At 35.5% G+C, this 15,021-nt stretch overlaps 1 protein-coding gene across 1 annotated transcript in view; it reads left to right on the top strand.

Moving 5' to 3' along the window:
- LOC110446364 (multidrug resistance-associated protein 1-like) overlaps nucleotides 1-15,021 on the top strand; it is a 32,036-nt gene that overhangs the window by 15,197 nt on the left and 1,818 nt on the right. Inside the window, exons 15-31 of the mRNA XM_021491483.1 lie at nucleotides 224-293; nucleotides 685-811; nucleotides 1,452-1,628; nucleotides 2,494-2,661; nucleotides 3,408-3,594; nucleotides 3,942-3,977; nucleotides 5,956-6,070; nucleotides 6,229-6,373; nucleotides 7,115-7,346; nucleotides 7,904-8,214; nucleotides 8,943-9,142; nucleotides 10,211-10,334; nucleotides 10,673-10,774; nucleotides 11,013-11,159; nucleotides 12,108-12,266; nucleotides 13,844-14,010; nucleotides 14,393-14,587. Of these exons, the coding sequence (XP_021347158.1) occupies nucleotides 224-293; nucleotides 685-811; nucleotides 1,452-1,628; nucleotides 2,494-2,661; nucleotides 3,408-3,594; nucleotides 3,942-3,977; nucleotides 5,956-6,070; nucleotides 6,229-6,373; nucleotides 7,115-7,346; nucleotides 7,904-8,214; nucleotides 8,943-9,142; nucleotides 10,211-10,334; nucleotides 10,673-10,774; nucleotides 11,013-11,159; nucleotides 12,108-12,266; nucleotides 13,844-14,010; nucleotides 14,393-14,587 (2,662 nt within the window). The remainder of the gene's footprint in view (nucleotides 1-223; nucleotides 294-684; nucleotides 812-1,451; nucleotides 1,629-2,493; nucleotides 2,662-3,407; nucleotides 3,595-3,941; nucleotides 3,978-5,955; nucleotides 6,071-6,228; nucleotides 6,374-7,114; nucleotides 7,347-7,903; nucleotides 8,215-8,942; nucleotides 9,143-10,210; nucleotides 10,335-10,672; nucleotides 10,775-11,012; nucleotides 11,160-12,107; nucleotides 12,267-13,843; nucleotides 14,011-14,392; nucleotides 14,588-15,021) is intronic.

Below are 15,021 nucleotides of genomic sequence, written 5' to 3' on the forward strand. Positions count from 1 at the left end.
TCAAACTCGCTTATTTATCGTATAATAATAGATAAATAAAAATATACGTGCCTTTGGAATATCAGAATGATATCAATTTTACTTATTTAGCATGGATAAAAAAATAAAAATAAATAAAACATGTTTGTGAAATATTCAGTGAGGTATAAGACCGTTCAGGCTCATTGACATATCTATCTGCGATATAATTCAAAAAACGAATGTCATCCATTGTTTTTTTTAGAAAATGCTCTGACTATCCGAAACGGCAGATTCACCTGGGATACTGAAGATCAAATCACCACGCTTAGAAAGTCTTTATAATCTTTTTTTTTATAACTGATATTTCATTTTAACTTATTATTATTTAAATGTTTGTGTTAAAACAATATAGGACTTATTTATAGCAAATCGAGAATGTCATTGCGATTTCGTATCCATTTAACTATATTCTCATGTAAGTAAATAATTCTTGGCGTCTTTTGTATTAAATTTGTTATCTGATATTGTGTGATTTTGTGTTAATATAATGATGTAGTTTTCTTGTATTAATTGCAAGTTATTCGTTCTATGTTCACTAAAAGCGTCATCATTATCTAGTTACCTGATAAAAGCATCTTCATCGCAAAAAGCTTCGTAATATTTATCATATTTCTGTGTTTTTCCATCACTTGCACACTCGTCTTTACATTCTTTATATGTCAGCATCAATCTCGAAATACCAAAGGGAAGTTTGGTGGCGGTGGTGGGAATAGTCGGTTCAGGCAAATCTTCGCTCATCTCGGCTGTATTAGGGGAGCTAGAAAGGCTTGAAGGGGAGACCACTCTAAAGGTAATGAAATAATTTAATGTTTACTCATTGAATGCAACATCGAATTGATCACTGTACAACTAGTACCATTTTTATAAATGTCTATACAATGTAAATCAAATACATATTTAATGTAAAAACGCCACCTGAAATCATTAAACCTCACCATTTTGTATTCCTTCCAATCCATTATAGTATCTATTAAAACTGTAAACAATTTATGCTATCTCACTTAATGACAAATCTAGCTAATAATGACAGATGTTTAAATTAGGTGTATTATATAACTGGCGATCCGTTCGTGACAATTAGGGAAATACCAATTCAATTGGGGAAAACATCAACAAGAAAATTAGATTAAGTACTAAAACTGTGAGCGCACTAAAATAAGTATGTTTAAAGTTTCATGTATATCTGAACATCAACTTGAAAGTTTTAGAACGATGCAGTCAAATGATCTTATACATAAAGTTATATATATATTGTTTTTGTATATCGTTACCAGTTATATATAAAAACATGTATGTTTGCTCTGAAACAAATTAAAACATAGACATCCTCAGGTGTAATCATCAGGTAGATATCATATATGTTATGTACCTAATGATGGCTGTCATCAGTGATAAATAGTGTATGGATCCTTTTGTTGTTTTCCTACTAGGGGTCGCTCGCGTACGTACCCCAGGAGGCATGGATACAGAATTTAACGTTAAGAGAAAATATACTGTTCGGAAAGACCTATCGCGAAAAGAAGTACCGCAAAGTGTTGGAAGCCTGTCAACTAATTCCTGACTTGCGGATACTGTCGGCCGGGGACCAAACTGAAATTGGGCAAAAGGTGATTAGAACGAAAAATATCATGAGTCATATTTATCTTTTAAATCATCGAATAACTGTATACACTTTCTGTCTCATCAATATCAACATTTTTTTTTTATACTGGAAAAAACTAGCGTGTCGAAATGTTCACGTTTTGACTCTTAAAACAGATCACAGTGTGGAAATTCGCGTTTTGGCAAAGATTCTTTAAAAGGATATGTTCAATTTATCTATAATCTTCATATACATGTTCGCGTGTGGATATTTTCGCGTTAATTCATCATCGCGATTGGCAAACATCATAAGTTCTGTGTTTTGAACAATATATTTCATATATGACTCTGGAAGACACGCGTTTTAACTTTAATACGACGAAACATATATATAAACTATTTTCTGAAAAATGAAATTAAGAGCAGCCAGTGCGTTCTGCAATACATATTTATTTTTTGTACCATTTCGAATAATTTTACAATTCTGTAAAATACATGACTTAAGAGACTCAAATTTTTCACAATAGTGACAATAATAATGATAGAGTTTAACTTGTCGAACCATTTACCTTATCATTTCTTATCAGACACAACAGACATGCATACGCTTAGTATAACGGCGGGTCAATAACTGTACCTTAGATTTCCTGTTGGACATCTTCTACTTACAGTAGATATCTGTGATTATTTTAAGAAATCTTTAAGATATCCTTGGTCGATAGTCTTGCAGCTTTCTGTCATGTGCCCTATCTTAACTTGCATCTCTCCAGTCTGGGTTATTTCATCCAGGAAACCCATTTCACAAGGGTAGCACAATATAACTACTCTAAATCTTTATAAAGTTTTAGATTATTGTGGACACCAGAAGTTTCATTATTTTGTGTTATGCAGGGTATCAACTTGAGTGGTGGTCAGAAGCAGCGGGTCAGTCTGGCTAGAGCGGTATACAACAATGCTGACGTCTACTTACTGGACGATCCTCTCAGTGCAGTGGACAGTCACGTGGGCAAAGCTTTGTTCCAAAAAGTTATCGGCAACGAAGGGATGCTGAAAAACAAGGTAAGACGCGATTGGTATACCGTCACAAGCATAGCTGCTAAAATAAAAATGTCTTTTCATTACGAATTTGCTGCTGAAAAACAAGGTATAACATGGCCTGCAAAATACGAGTAAATATTTAAGTTTGGACAAGAAAGCGATAGACTTTACAAATACAATATATGAAAAAAATAAACTGTTTTAAAATGGAGCTTATCATTTATAAAAATTTGTTATCTTTTGAATTAATTTCAGGATCAAATGTAATTTTTGATAATGTGATGATGAGATTGATAAAATTGTCTTTGGAAATAGCTGTATTATTGTTTTTTTAAACAAACGCATAACATTCGTTTTCAAGGAAACGGCCTAGATATAGTTTCCGGCTCTACTATAAAGTAAAAATGTAAAAACGTCACAATTAGAAGCAGGAGACTAATTCACAGATCAGGAAAACAAGTTGGTGAGAAAGCTTGACAAAATATGAGTCAACAAAAAAGTAATATTAGGTTTATTTACTCTTCGTTTATTGATTTGTTCAATGTATAGTCTAGTGGAGGACATATTTGAACATATCTAATACAATAAATTATTAACGTTAAAAAATTGTTTGTCACTGAAAATAAAGACGCTTACCTATCTAAAACCCTGGTTAAATTTCTCCTTTCTGTGAACTTAAGTTTCCTGACTTTGAGTTCACCTTACGATATTGTAGACATACGGCATTCTCTTGATGTGTTTTTTTCAACTAATGACGTCATTTCTAGACCCGTATCCTAGTGACCCATGGCGTCCACTGGCTTCCTAACGTGGACAGGATCATCGTCATGGACGGTGGTCAGATATCTGAGATAGGCACGTACGAGGAACTCCTACAACATAATGGACCTTTCGCTCACTTCTTACAAACTTTCCTCTTCAACGACAATGACAAAGACGATGAAGATACTGGAGGTATGTATCGTATATGAACTGCATTTCCAAAAGGAAAAATGCATTCTTTTCATATGCAACAAATCAATATGATCAGACGGTCCCATTCGCTTCTTGAGTAATTGTTTCTCGTTCTGCATTAATTATTCAATATCATGGCCAATGCATATATATTTATTAAAGAAGGATCGTGAAGTTGGGAAATATTTGATATAAATTGATATTACTATTACTCGTTGTCATAGAGTTTAAGCATCTTCATGAAACAGAACGTAGTAAAACGTCTTCGCTGGCTTATCATCAACAAACTTAAATTATTATATTTATTAATTTATGGTTGTGTTTGATGACATTTTATTTTATATCAGAAACAGGAGCAATCCGTCGAAAAAGGACATTATCTGGTAACTATTTGAAAGTAGTTAACATCCAATCATAAAATAAGTTCTTGTTTACTTCCCCTCATACTTGCTTTGTGTGCTTTAAACAGAGTGTATACCGGTAGAAACCCACACTTGAAAGAGGGCTTTTGCAGTTTGTGTTTTTATCAATTTGTTTTGTATTTGTTGACACGCATGTACTGATGACACGCATTATAACTGAACAAGCGGTGTCTAACACACGAACAGTATGTCATGTATATCCGGACGCAAATGTATTGCCAACAATATGTTAACCAGCGAAACATTGCTTCTTTGCTTGGACGAAAACGGACCATTTTTCAATTCAACGGTTTTCACGTTTTACCATCGATCGAATAAAAATAAGAACAAGAGGCCCATGGGCCTTAACGGTCACCTGAGTCCTACAATATTTATTTTTATTGTTGAAATATGTACCAATTTGATTAAAAAATAGTATAATGTTAACTTAACTTTGTCAGGACCATGAGCTGATCATTCCTAGACCAATTTTAAGTGAGATCGGCCTATTAGAACTTAGTAGCAAAATAGCGGCCATGGCAGCCAAATTGTATTTCTGATTGACCCGAAAAATAACAACACTTTGTCAGGACCATGAGGCGATCATTCCTACCAACTTTCAGTTCAATCGGTCCAGCAGAACTTGACTTTAAGTTTGAAATAGGTTTTCAAAATGGCGGCCGTGGCGGCCATATTGGATTTCTGATCGACCCGAAAAATAACAACACTTTGTCAGGACCATGAGGCGATCATTCCTACCAACTTTCAGTTCAATCGGTCCAGCAGAACTTGACTTTAAGTTTGAAATAGGTTTTCAAAATGGCGGCCGTGGCGGCCATATTGGATTTCTGATCGACCCGAAAAATAACAACACTTTGTCAGGACCATGAGGCGATCATTCCTACCAACTTTCAGTTCAATCGGTCCAGCAGAACTTGACTTTAAGTTTGAAATAGGTTTTCAAAATGGCGGCCGTGGCGGCCATATTGGATTTCTGATCGACCCGAAAAATAACAACACTTTGTCAGGACCATGAGGCGATCATTCCTACCAACTTTCAGTTCAATCGGTCCAGCAGAACTTGACTTTAAGTTTGAAATAGGTTTTCAAAATGGCGGCCGTGGCGGCCATATTGGATTTCTGATCGACCCGAAAAATAACAACACTTTGTCAGGACCATGAGGCGATCATTCCTACCAACTTTCAGTTCAATCGGCCCAGCAGAACTTGACTTTAAGTTTGAAATGTAAAATGTTAACGGACGACGGACGACGGACGACGGACGCCGACGGACGAAAACGGATAGCAATAGGTCACTTGAGCTAAAGCTCAGGTGACCTAAAAAGAGAAACTACTCATGGCGCCTGATTTATATATATTGTGTTTTCTTATTTATTGTTGACAGTTTAGAATCACTTGCTAGGCAGACTGTCGTCTGGGCAAAATATTTGCACGACTGTAACATGATAAAGTTAAAGTAACAATGAAGGTCTCTGTCTTTGTCTCTTTGTCTCTGTTTCTGTCTCTCTCTCTCTCTCTCATGTTTTAGTGTATTTGTATAAGGATGTGTTGGAGTGTGATGTCTGTGCTATACGTGTGTTCGTTTTCGTATGAACAATATATGTTTGTTGAAATTGATGTTTATGTAGAATTGTCATATAACGTATGTATGCGCTACAAGTGAGGAAGGAGAACAACACGAAGCCAACTGCTGTTAAAAGTCCCAGTAAAACATATACAGAATTATGTTATAAACGTTTATTTAAATTTACGTTAATTTCTCGTTAACAGTTTTTCTATTTAAATGACTATGTATAACCTCCAAAATATTTCGGTTAATTTCTTTTTTCTTATTTCAATACGAATGGACCTTGCAAGTAACATTAATTTATCCGCAAAGGCGACAGAAACTGTATGTTTATATAAGTGACGAATTGATAATGATTTTGAATAATTATAGTACAGGAAATGAAGGACAAGATGTGGGAACATGTCGAGGAGGTTATGTCTGATGGCCGGACTACATCAGATGATAACATCAGCGTAGAGGGGTTGTCTCGACGGCAAAGTGTCAGGTAGGTACATCAAGATAAGGGGTTGTCTCCGCAGCATAATAATTACGTCACTTTATTGCCAACAACTGCCTTATCCATGGTACAATAACAGGTCAGTACCAAACAAAATGAGATATTCTATACAACAAATTATTACCAATTGTTCGCCTTTCTTTCAGGAAAGTACCATCAAAAATGTTAACTCGGGCAGTTTCCCGTCAAATGTCGAGGTCATTTTCACGGTCACTAACCAGGTCAATGAAACAGACAGAAGACGTTGACCTAGGAAAGCTCATCACAAATGAATCCACAGAGGAAGGCGCGGTAAGTTTTTTTTTCATTTTTTTTTTAAAACTTATTTTCAAAATTTAACAGACTGGTTTAAATTTTGATTGTCTCGCATTTAATTTTATTTTGTGATATTACAATTTGTAGGTTTATAACTTAATTATCATTGTGGTTTTTTATCGATATTGTTTTTACATTTTCTATAATTAATATAAAAGACATATCACCTCATGTTGTAATTATAAGATTTAGTTTTATAGTCTTTTGGCGACTATTTTGTCATCGTCATGTCAGTTTAAAATTGTGTAAAAACATGTTTATTATAGTGTGAACTATTTTATCTGACGAACGTTGTTGGATTGATGTTTTTTATTTGATATATTTTTATAAATTGTATCGATATCATTGGCGAATTCCTACACATATGATTAGTTTTCGAAAACATATTGTAGTTCATTTCACATCATACATATAATGTGCATCGGCCTCAATTCGTTATATATCTCTTTGTTTATGTTTCTATCAGATCATCTATCGGCCTCGCCCGGTAATACTATCTTATTTAGGTTCATTTCACATCATGCATCGGCCTCAATTCGGGGTTTTTTAATGTTGCCATCAGGTCATTCATTGGCCTCGTGTGGTAATATCATCTTTATTTAGTTTCATTTCACATCATAGCCTGACCTCCCTTCGTTTAATATATACAATCCATACTTGTGGTGTTGTTGTTCTACCGTCCGTTAACATAAATAACATACGTCGATGATACTGTAGGTGAAGTGGTCGGTGTATATCGCCTACATGAAAGCAGCGGGTGTGTTCGCCACATTTTTTTCGCTGATGATGATGGTCGCATATCAAGGTCTGAGTATGTACTCAACGTTCTGGATCACTGATTGGACAACTGACGAGTACCTCGTCAACACGAGTAACCAAGGGGAGGACGAGTACATCAACAGAAATGTCTACTACCTCGTTGTTTATGGAGTAATCGGCATTGTGCAAGGTAAAACTGAGTGAAAACAACCCCGATATATTGATTTGAAAAGTTAACAAAATAAAGCAACTGCTTAATTGTCAAAAATCACTGTTATTCGACAAAAAACGATAAAACTAGGGCAGATAGTATAACATTGTATATGTAAAGGGGACCATTGAAAACGTAAAAAGATAATAAGGCCAGATGTACCGAAAGGGTTAGCGCTTTATGTTTCATCGACGACATATACCATGTTAAAGTAAGTCACATCCAGGTAAATGCATGTCCTTGTAATGAGAACTTGGCTAGCGACAACAAAACAGACATCAAACTACACTTTGAGAATATAATGTATCACAATCAACACACATTAACTCACTTTAGCGACTACATAAAAAGGATTTTTCACCAAATGATAATTTCATGAATATAACAGCTTCTTTAAAAGTTTTGTTTAACTGCAATATTTTTCTCGTGTACTTTATATCATGATCTATGTCTGTAGACTACAAGTTAATATTGTTTTTCTTACATTAATGTTGTTCATTCCAATCAAAGACAAATACATCCACCTTTCTTCTCAGGAATATGTCTTCAGCTGTTTGGCCTCGTTTCACTACTAAGAATTGTGCACGGAAATGGCCGCCTTCATGCACAGATGCTACACTGTACCTTCCGGTCGCCAATGTCATTTTTCGACACGACACCTATCGGTCGTATTATGAACCGGTTCTCCAGTGATATAGATGTCCTTGATGACCGTATGCCTAGGACCTACAGACTCATTAACATTGTAGTGTTCATTCTGATATCAACAGTCATTGTTATATGTATTGAGATACCAACCTTCCTCGTCGCTCTTGTCCCTGCAGGGGTTCTATTTGCAGTAGCCCTGGTAAGTAGCAGTTCTGATATTTTAGGATACCATATATAGTTTAGTAGGACGCAACCAGCTTGAAATGAATCGTTAAACACTTTCTGTATTTTTCAACATTTATGGAACAGCTTCTGTCATTGTATATCAGTCACTCTTGTTTGCTCGGATGATAGCGCGAAGCGAAGGGAGAGGAAACTCTTGTTCTGGGAAAATCACTTGTCTTCATACATATACTGATTATTTGCATATTACATGATTGTATGTTATGAATTGTTTCGTCTGCCAAAATTTTTTACTCATTATTTGATTATGTTATGAATTGAGTCGTTTGGGAAGCAAATCAAATTTGTTCTTTGCCTCTGCTAGGGATCGAAGCTGAGACCACTGGTTTAAAGAAATAGACTGTATATATATTTTAAAACTATCTTGAAACAAGTTTTGTTAACAGTAATCACATTTGTTGGCCCCGATGGTTATGTGAGGGGGTGTTAATGTTAAAGTACCCGGCGTTCTGGTAAAATTGATTTTCTTCATAACTTGTACTGATTATTTGCATATAATAATTTGAAATCGTTTCATCAGTATAATTTGTCAATATTTTTCAATGCTCCCGAATGGGATCGAACCCTGGACATGTAGTTAATAGTACGACGCATTACCGAAAAAGTCTCGCTGGTGGATTCTTCCTCTGTGACTCATTCGATCTCTGTATTTCTATTGTTTACATCTCATTTCTGTCTTCATAGATCTGCTACCTACCAACAACTCGTCAGCTGAAGAGGATTGAGTCAGTGACTCGTTCGCCGGTATACAATCACTTCAGTGAGACAATCACGGGCGCTAGTGTAATACGGGCGTACCAGGCATCCGAGCGTTTTATAGAGGAATCTCAGAAACGGGTAGACAAGAACGCCGTCTTCTACTATGCCGCTAATGTGTCGGCAAGGCGAGTAGTAGTTGGATATTATTAGTAAACACTACTGTCCCCTGCTAAACGTTCTGCATTTAGGATAGTAGCAACAACTGGTTTACCCATTGTCATTATAATGTGACCGGGCGGAATGCTGTGCTGAGTGCCTTCGGCATGGTATTTCAGTGGGATAGCCCTTTAAAGTCGGTATCAGATCAGTGCTATCACAAGGAGGCAAATACACCAACATACCATGCCAAAGGCACACATACACACATGCACGCATACACAAAACATATATGAAGGCACGTCCTTAAATGGCATTAGCTGTTGATAGGGCGGTAAACCCTTGACAACAAATTAACTGTTAGTACTAGTGATTTAGGGAATATACTAGTGTCTTTCTGAGACACTTATTTTGTCTCAGTAGGGTTTTTGTTGTATTCAGGTTTCCATATTATTGTACGATTTAAGACCCTCTGCACGTTTCCATCCTGTCCAACAAGACTGATTATCATTAGTTACAAAATCTCATCACATTTATTTTTTGTAAAAGAAATACAGATTGTATATATCTGATGCAAGGTTAAGGTTTTTGCAGGTTACAGAGTATTTGTTATACATAAAATGATCAGTAGAGTTTGTTTTCAGATTCATGTAGAAGGTTGTTAAATCTACGGATGTTTGTTGTGATAGTGTTGACTGATTATTAGTTGCATTAAATGAAAACTTCTCTTGTTGTGTTGTGTTTACTGTATATAAACGACTGCTTTATATTTTTAAACATACTTTTATTCAATAATAAATTTACCATACATCATGTTTCTGTACGTGCTCGAGACGTTTAGGGCAAGATGCTACCGAAATACATTCTTTCAAATCATACTTCTATTGAACAATACATTTTGCGTAAAATTGTCTTATTTATCATTCTCTACTAATTAAAAAGAAGGAAATGAGCGTAAACTTACTTATTTAAATGAATATCAAAGTTAAATGGAGCACTGGGTTATTCAAAAGTAGCAATGAGTGTAAAGTGTGAATATTATGAACCTATAGTGGTACCAATTCCCCGATTTTTTACTCTGAAGTGTCCTGTTTTAGGTGGATTAGCATCATTGTGGAGACTATCAGTAATATACTGGTGTTTGTGGCCGCCTTGTTTGCCATCAACTCCTCCGATATGAGCAGCGGGGACGTCGGCCTATCTCTCACTTACTCATTACAGGTAAAGACTCACGGAATTGTTTATTTCACATACTGTATACCCGAAAACTTCGTTCCGGTGTTATTTTCGCCCTTCACATTCAATTACCATGTTTATTATGCTGTTAACTTATATTCGCTGTAATGATAAATTCGTTCACAATGCACAGGGCGAAAATTTAACTGCAGCGAAAATTAAAGTCTTATTACGAATTAAGAATTTACATCATTTACATAATCGTATGTGCGAACATTCAACCTGTTCATTTGTAATTGAATAAAAATCTTCTATAAATACCTGAATGATGTTCCTTGATTTATATTAACTGGAAAACCACTGTATTTGTCTTAAAATTGTAGATAGTTGTGTCACTATCACTAGTGGTGTTTTCTGTCAGCGAGATGCAGATGAACATCGTGTCTGCGGAACGTGTGGTGGAGTACACGGATCTACCGGCAGAGGTTTGACAAACATACGTGTTCTTCATCCAAATACTTTTTCTATTCTCTATACCCATGGTACAAACCTTATACATGTTGTTGAAGTGATTGGATCTTGCATTTGGACGAAGGCATTTGTTCGTTCTGTGCTAAAATACACTTACGAAGTGCTGATTCACCGATAAAGAAGCCGTATTTCAGTTTCACAAATGTAATTTAAAAATATGAAACGACTAAATTTCGTCTCTGCCTTTGACAGGCTGAATGGATCAGACATTACTTCCGCCCTCCTCCTAAGTGGCCCAACTCCGGAACTGTCAAGTTCGAAGGGTTCACAACAAGGTACCGTCCTGGACTGGACCTCGTACTGAGGGGCATAGATTGTCAGATACTGAGTGGGGAAAAGGTAATAAAATACTTATCATACTAAATATTTGCATTGATAGTATGAGCGCGTAGTTGCCATATAAGAAACCAAGCAGCTGTACATGTACAGTTAAATTCATAATTATTGTTTATGGTCCGAGAAAATAATTGAATGTTTGCACCGTTTAAAAAATATTCGATTGTATATTATCTAAAAAAAAATCTCATTTTAAAAAGCCATAGACATTTGACAACAATCGGCATTGCATATTCAGAATCATGGGTGCTGATTGCGGTTTTAATACCAAGTTATTTTAATGTTATTTTTTTATCACATCAATAACACAAAACACATATCACATAAAAAAAATGAATTTTGTTCTAAGAAAATACGGAATGGGGTCGGGGGTAGACCCCCTATGATGGCTGTATGTAAGATTTTATGAACATGGATTACAGTTTGAACACGCCCTCATTAGCCAAACCAAGTTATATATTTTTGTTGTCACTGAATCGATATCAATGCGTACGTTTAAACGACCCATACCAAACATTTCATGTGGAGAAATATGTCACATTGTAGCATCAATATGGAACAGGTCAGAATTAAATATCATAACAATTTTAACCTGGTCTTTTAATATTCTATTACATCAAGTTAAACCAAATCAAACTAGCATGTGAAGATGCTATCACTTATCAGTTGTCCGAAGAAATAAAAGAAGGAAATACCTTTAAAACGGAGCTAAGGACACACCAAAATAAAAGCAGGCCCCAAGATCATTAAACGACCTTAAGTCTAAAACAATTTAAGATTTGACTTAATCGATCACAAATAATATCATGAAAAGTTACGTCATACGTGAATGGCTAAGCAAAAAAGTAAGTAGACGTTTGTTCCATGATCCTTGGGCAAGGATTTAACCATACACGTGTTTAATCTTATAACAAGCAAACTATGTTTACGTGGATTTCATTTGAATTTTAGATTGGAATAGTAGGGAGGACTGGAGCCGGGAAGTCATCTCTGACTGTCGCCTTATTCCGACTTATTGAGTCTGCATCTGGTGCGATTTCCATAGACGGGCTACGAACATCTGACCTTGGTCTCCATGATCTAAGATCAAACATCACTATACTACCACAGGTGATTTTAATGTATTTGCTATGAAACAACCATACATCTCCAGCACACGAGCAGGTATAAACACGTAGGGAGATATTGGTCAGGTGACATAGGAATAGAAGTTAGCACCTGTTAAGGCAGCTCCTGCGAAGTCCTCAAAATTGTATTGATCTATGTACTGTAAAGCGTTTTAGAGTGGCATATTCTAGCTAGATATGGCGCTATTTCAAATTTGTATATTATTATCATGTTATGTGAAATCCAGGCACGATAAAGGAGTTTGGAGATATATTGAGGGGCGGGTATGATGACATTTTTTTGGAAATTAACAAAGGAGACCTTGAAATACGGTTGCAAGTTTGCAAATGAATGAGGTTTCAATGTATATAATGGACAGGGACTCTCGCGAATATTGCACGACGAAATTTAAGTAGAAAAGGAAAGGAAAAACGCCGCCACTTTTGCCTTTCATCCTGTATTCAAGTCTCACTATATGATGCTAGTGACGATACAATGGGTGTTCGTGTAAGAAAACGCAAGTCATGTGTTCTTACACTGAAATAGCACAAGATGTGATAAAAGATTTGTACATTAAATGACAATGCAATGACGTCAGACTTTCATATTATATTATGATGCCGTAAAGGAGGTTATAGCTTAATAGTGAAGACGGTGAAATCAAAACTTCAAAGATGACAGGAAAATTCGCAATATTTGCAAAATGTCTTAATCAATTTCTGAGACATCTTTCTTTAAAAAACACATATTTTCCACTTCACGAGATTGATGAAATCACGACGCGTTTCATTAAAGCTTACCAGGGGCTCGTTGAACAAATTCAAATACTTAGAATACTTTAGAACTCATATGAGGTACTTTATATATAAATGCAAATTATACTGATGTAATGGATGTGGAGGGGACAAGGGTGGTTAATTATTACTTGCATCAAACATCGTGGAAACAATTTTTCGACGAAAAAGCTAAACCACGAAATATATTGCAAATTAACCCAGCCTTCCCGTAGCCTCTTGCGCAATGGCTACTAGAAAAAGGATGACCCAAGAAAATTTAGCAAATTCGCAAATCCGCGACCACGAAAAAGGTTGTACAGTATTCAGATAAAAGCATAAAATCCCCGAACGACTTTAACAGGCTTAATCTAAAAGCACTTGATGTCCTTTGTATGATGATACGGTTTGATGATGGAAGTTTTAATCACACCTCGATATCTGCCTTGTATCAGTACTATCAGTACAACTGTATGATTGGGAGGACAGATAATGGTACACGTACGTAGGTTTATACGGGATTGAGAAAAATATATCCTTCCATAGAAAATATGATGTATCACCGAAAAAATACTAATTAAATTGTAACAACAAACCAATATAATCTTTATATGATGAAGCAAATTAAAATATTTTTTATTATTTTATGTGGCAAACACTTTTTTTGTCATAAAGTTATTGACTTAAGTTTTGAATTTTGTAAACAGTTCGACGATTTCGATACAATGGCCTCTAAACTTTTTAAACATAAATCCTAGTTTAAAAGTATCAGAATTACTGAACGATATCGTATTTATTGTTTTGAAGGATCCTGTGCTATTTTCCGGGCCATTAAAAGCCAACCTTGACCCGCTGGAAAGATTTACAGATAATGAAATATGGAAAGCGTTGGAGTCCGCCCATATGAAGTCATTTGTTAAGAATCAACGAGATCAGCTCTATTATGAATGTGGAGAAGGCGGGATGAATTTGAGGTAATTATTTAGATTATAAGCTTCCATAAATCCAGGTTGAATCTTAATAAACAGAAAAAGTGATTCGAATAACTTAAATACATCGACATTATGTTAATTCCAATGTCAGCTTATTTCATTGTTTTAGTATCTAAATAAAATAATTAAAGGTTTTCTTTTCTTATTCCTTTGTGGTATGAATGCGTTTCTCGTTCTAGAATTGGTCAGAGACAGCTGATTGTCTCGGGCGCTGATACTGATCCTATACCTACAAAACATATATCCAAGGATGGACCTCCGAGATGTGCTTTAACTATATATCTTTATAATTTTGATGACATCATGTGTCCTTTCTTGAAATACGTGTGCAAACCTAACGATGTTGTGTATATATACGTTTTAGTGTAGGTCAGAGACAGCTGGTGTGTCTCGGTCGAGCCTTGCTCCACAAAAACAAAATCCTAATCCTGGACGAGGCTACCGCCGCTGTTGATATGGAGACTGACGAACTCATACAACAGACGATACAGAGCGAGTTCGAGGAATGCACTGTACTTACCATCGCCCATAGACTTAACACTATCATGGATTACCATAGGTATGTCACATACAGAGTAATTAAAACTGTCATTGAAAAGTACATCGCCATTAGATTTAACATAATTAGGATAGGTATGCTAAAATGTAGTAAGTTACACCAAAATTAATACGTGCATATTACATTCTTAGCAATCAACGCTGTCATGGAAAAATACATCGCCAATAGGCTTAACACTATACAAAATTACAATAGGTATTTTAAATGTAGTAATTAAAAAAAAATCTGTAATTAACACTTTTTAGCAACCATTGCATAATAATGGTGTATATAACACATGTATATGGTAATCAGCAGTGTCAGTGTCAGTCACTCTTTTGTTTACAGTTTTTGCAACATCGAACCACAGATTAACAATGTAAACTGCACAGTCAGTTTTAGTTCAAGATCAAGTTCATATGTATCTTAATTATGTAATTAGTAATTTTTTGATA

Source organism: Mizuhopecten yessoensis, unplaced genomic scaffold (assembly GCF_002113885.1).
Source record: "Mizuhopecten yessoensis strain PY_sf001 unplaced genomic scaffold, ASM211388v2 scaffold2681, whole genome shotgun sequence".
Lineage (NCBI taxonomy): Eukaryota > Metazoa > Mollusca > Bivalvia > Pectinida > Pectinidae > Mizuhopecten > Mizuhopecten yessoensis.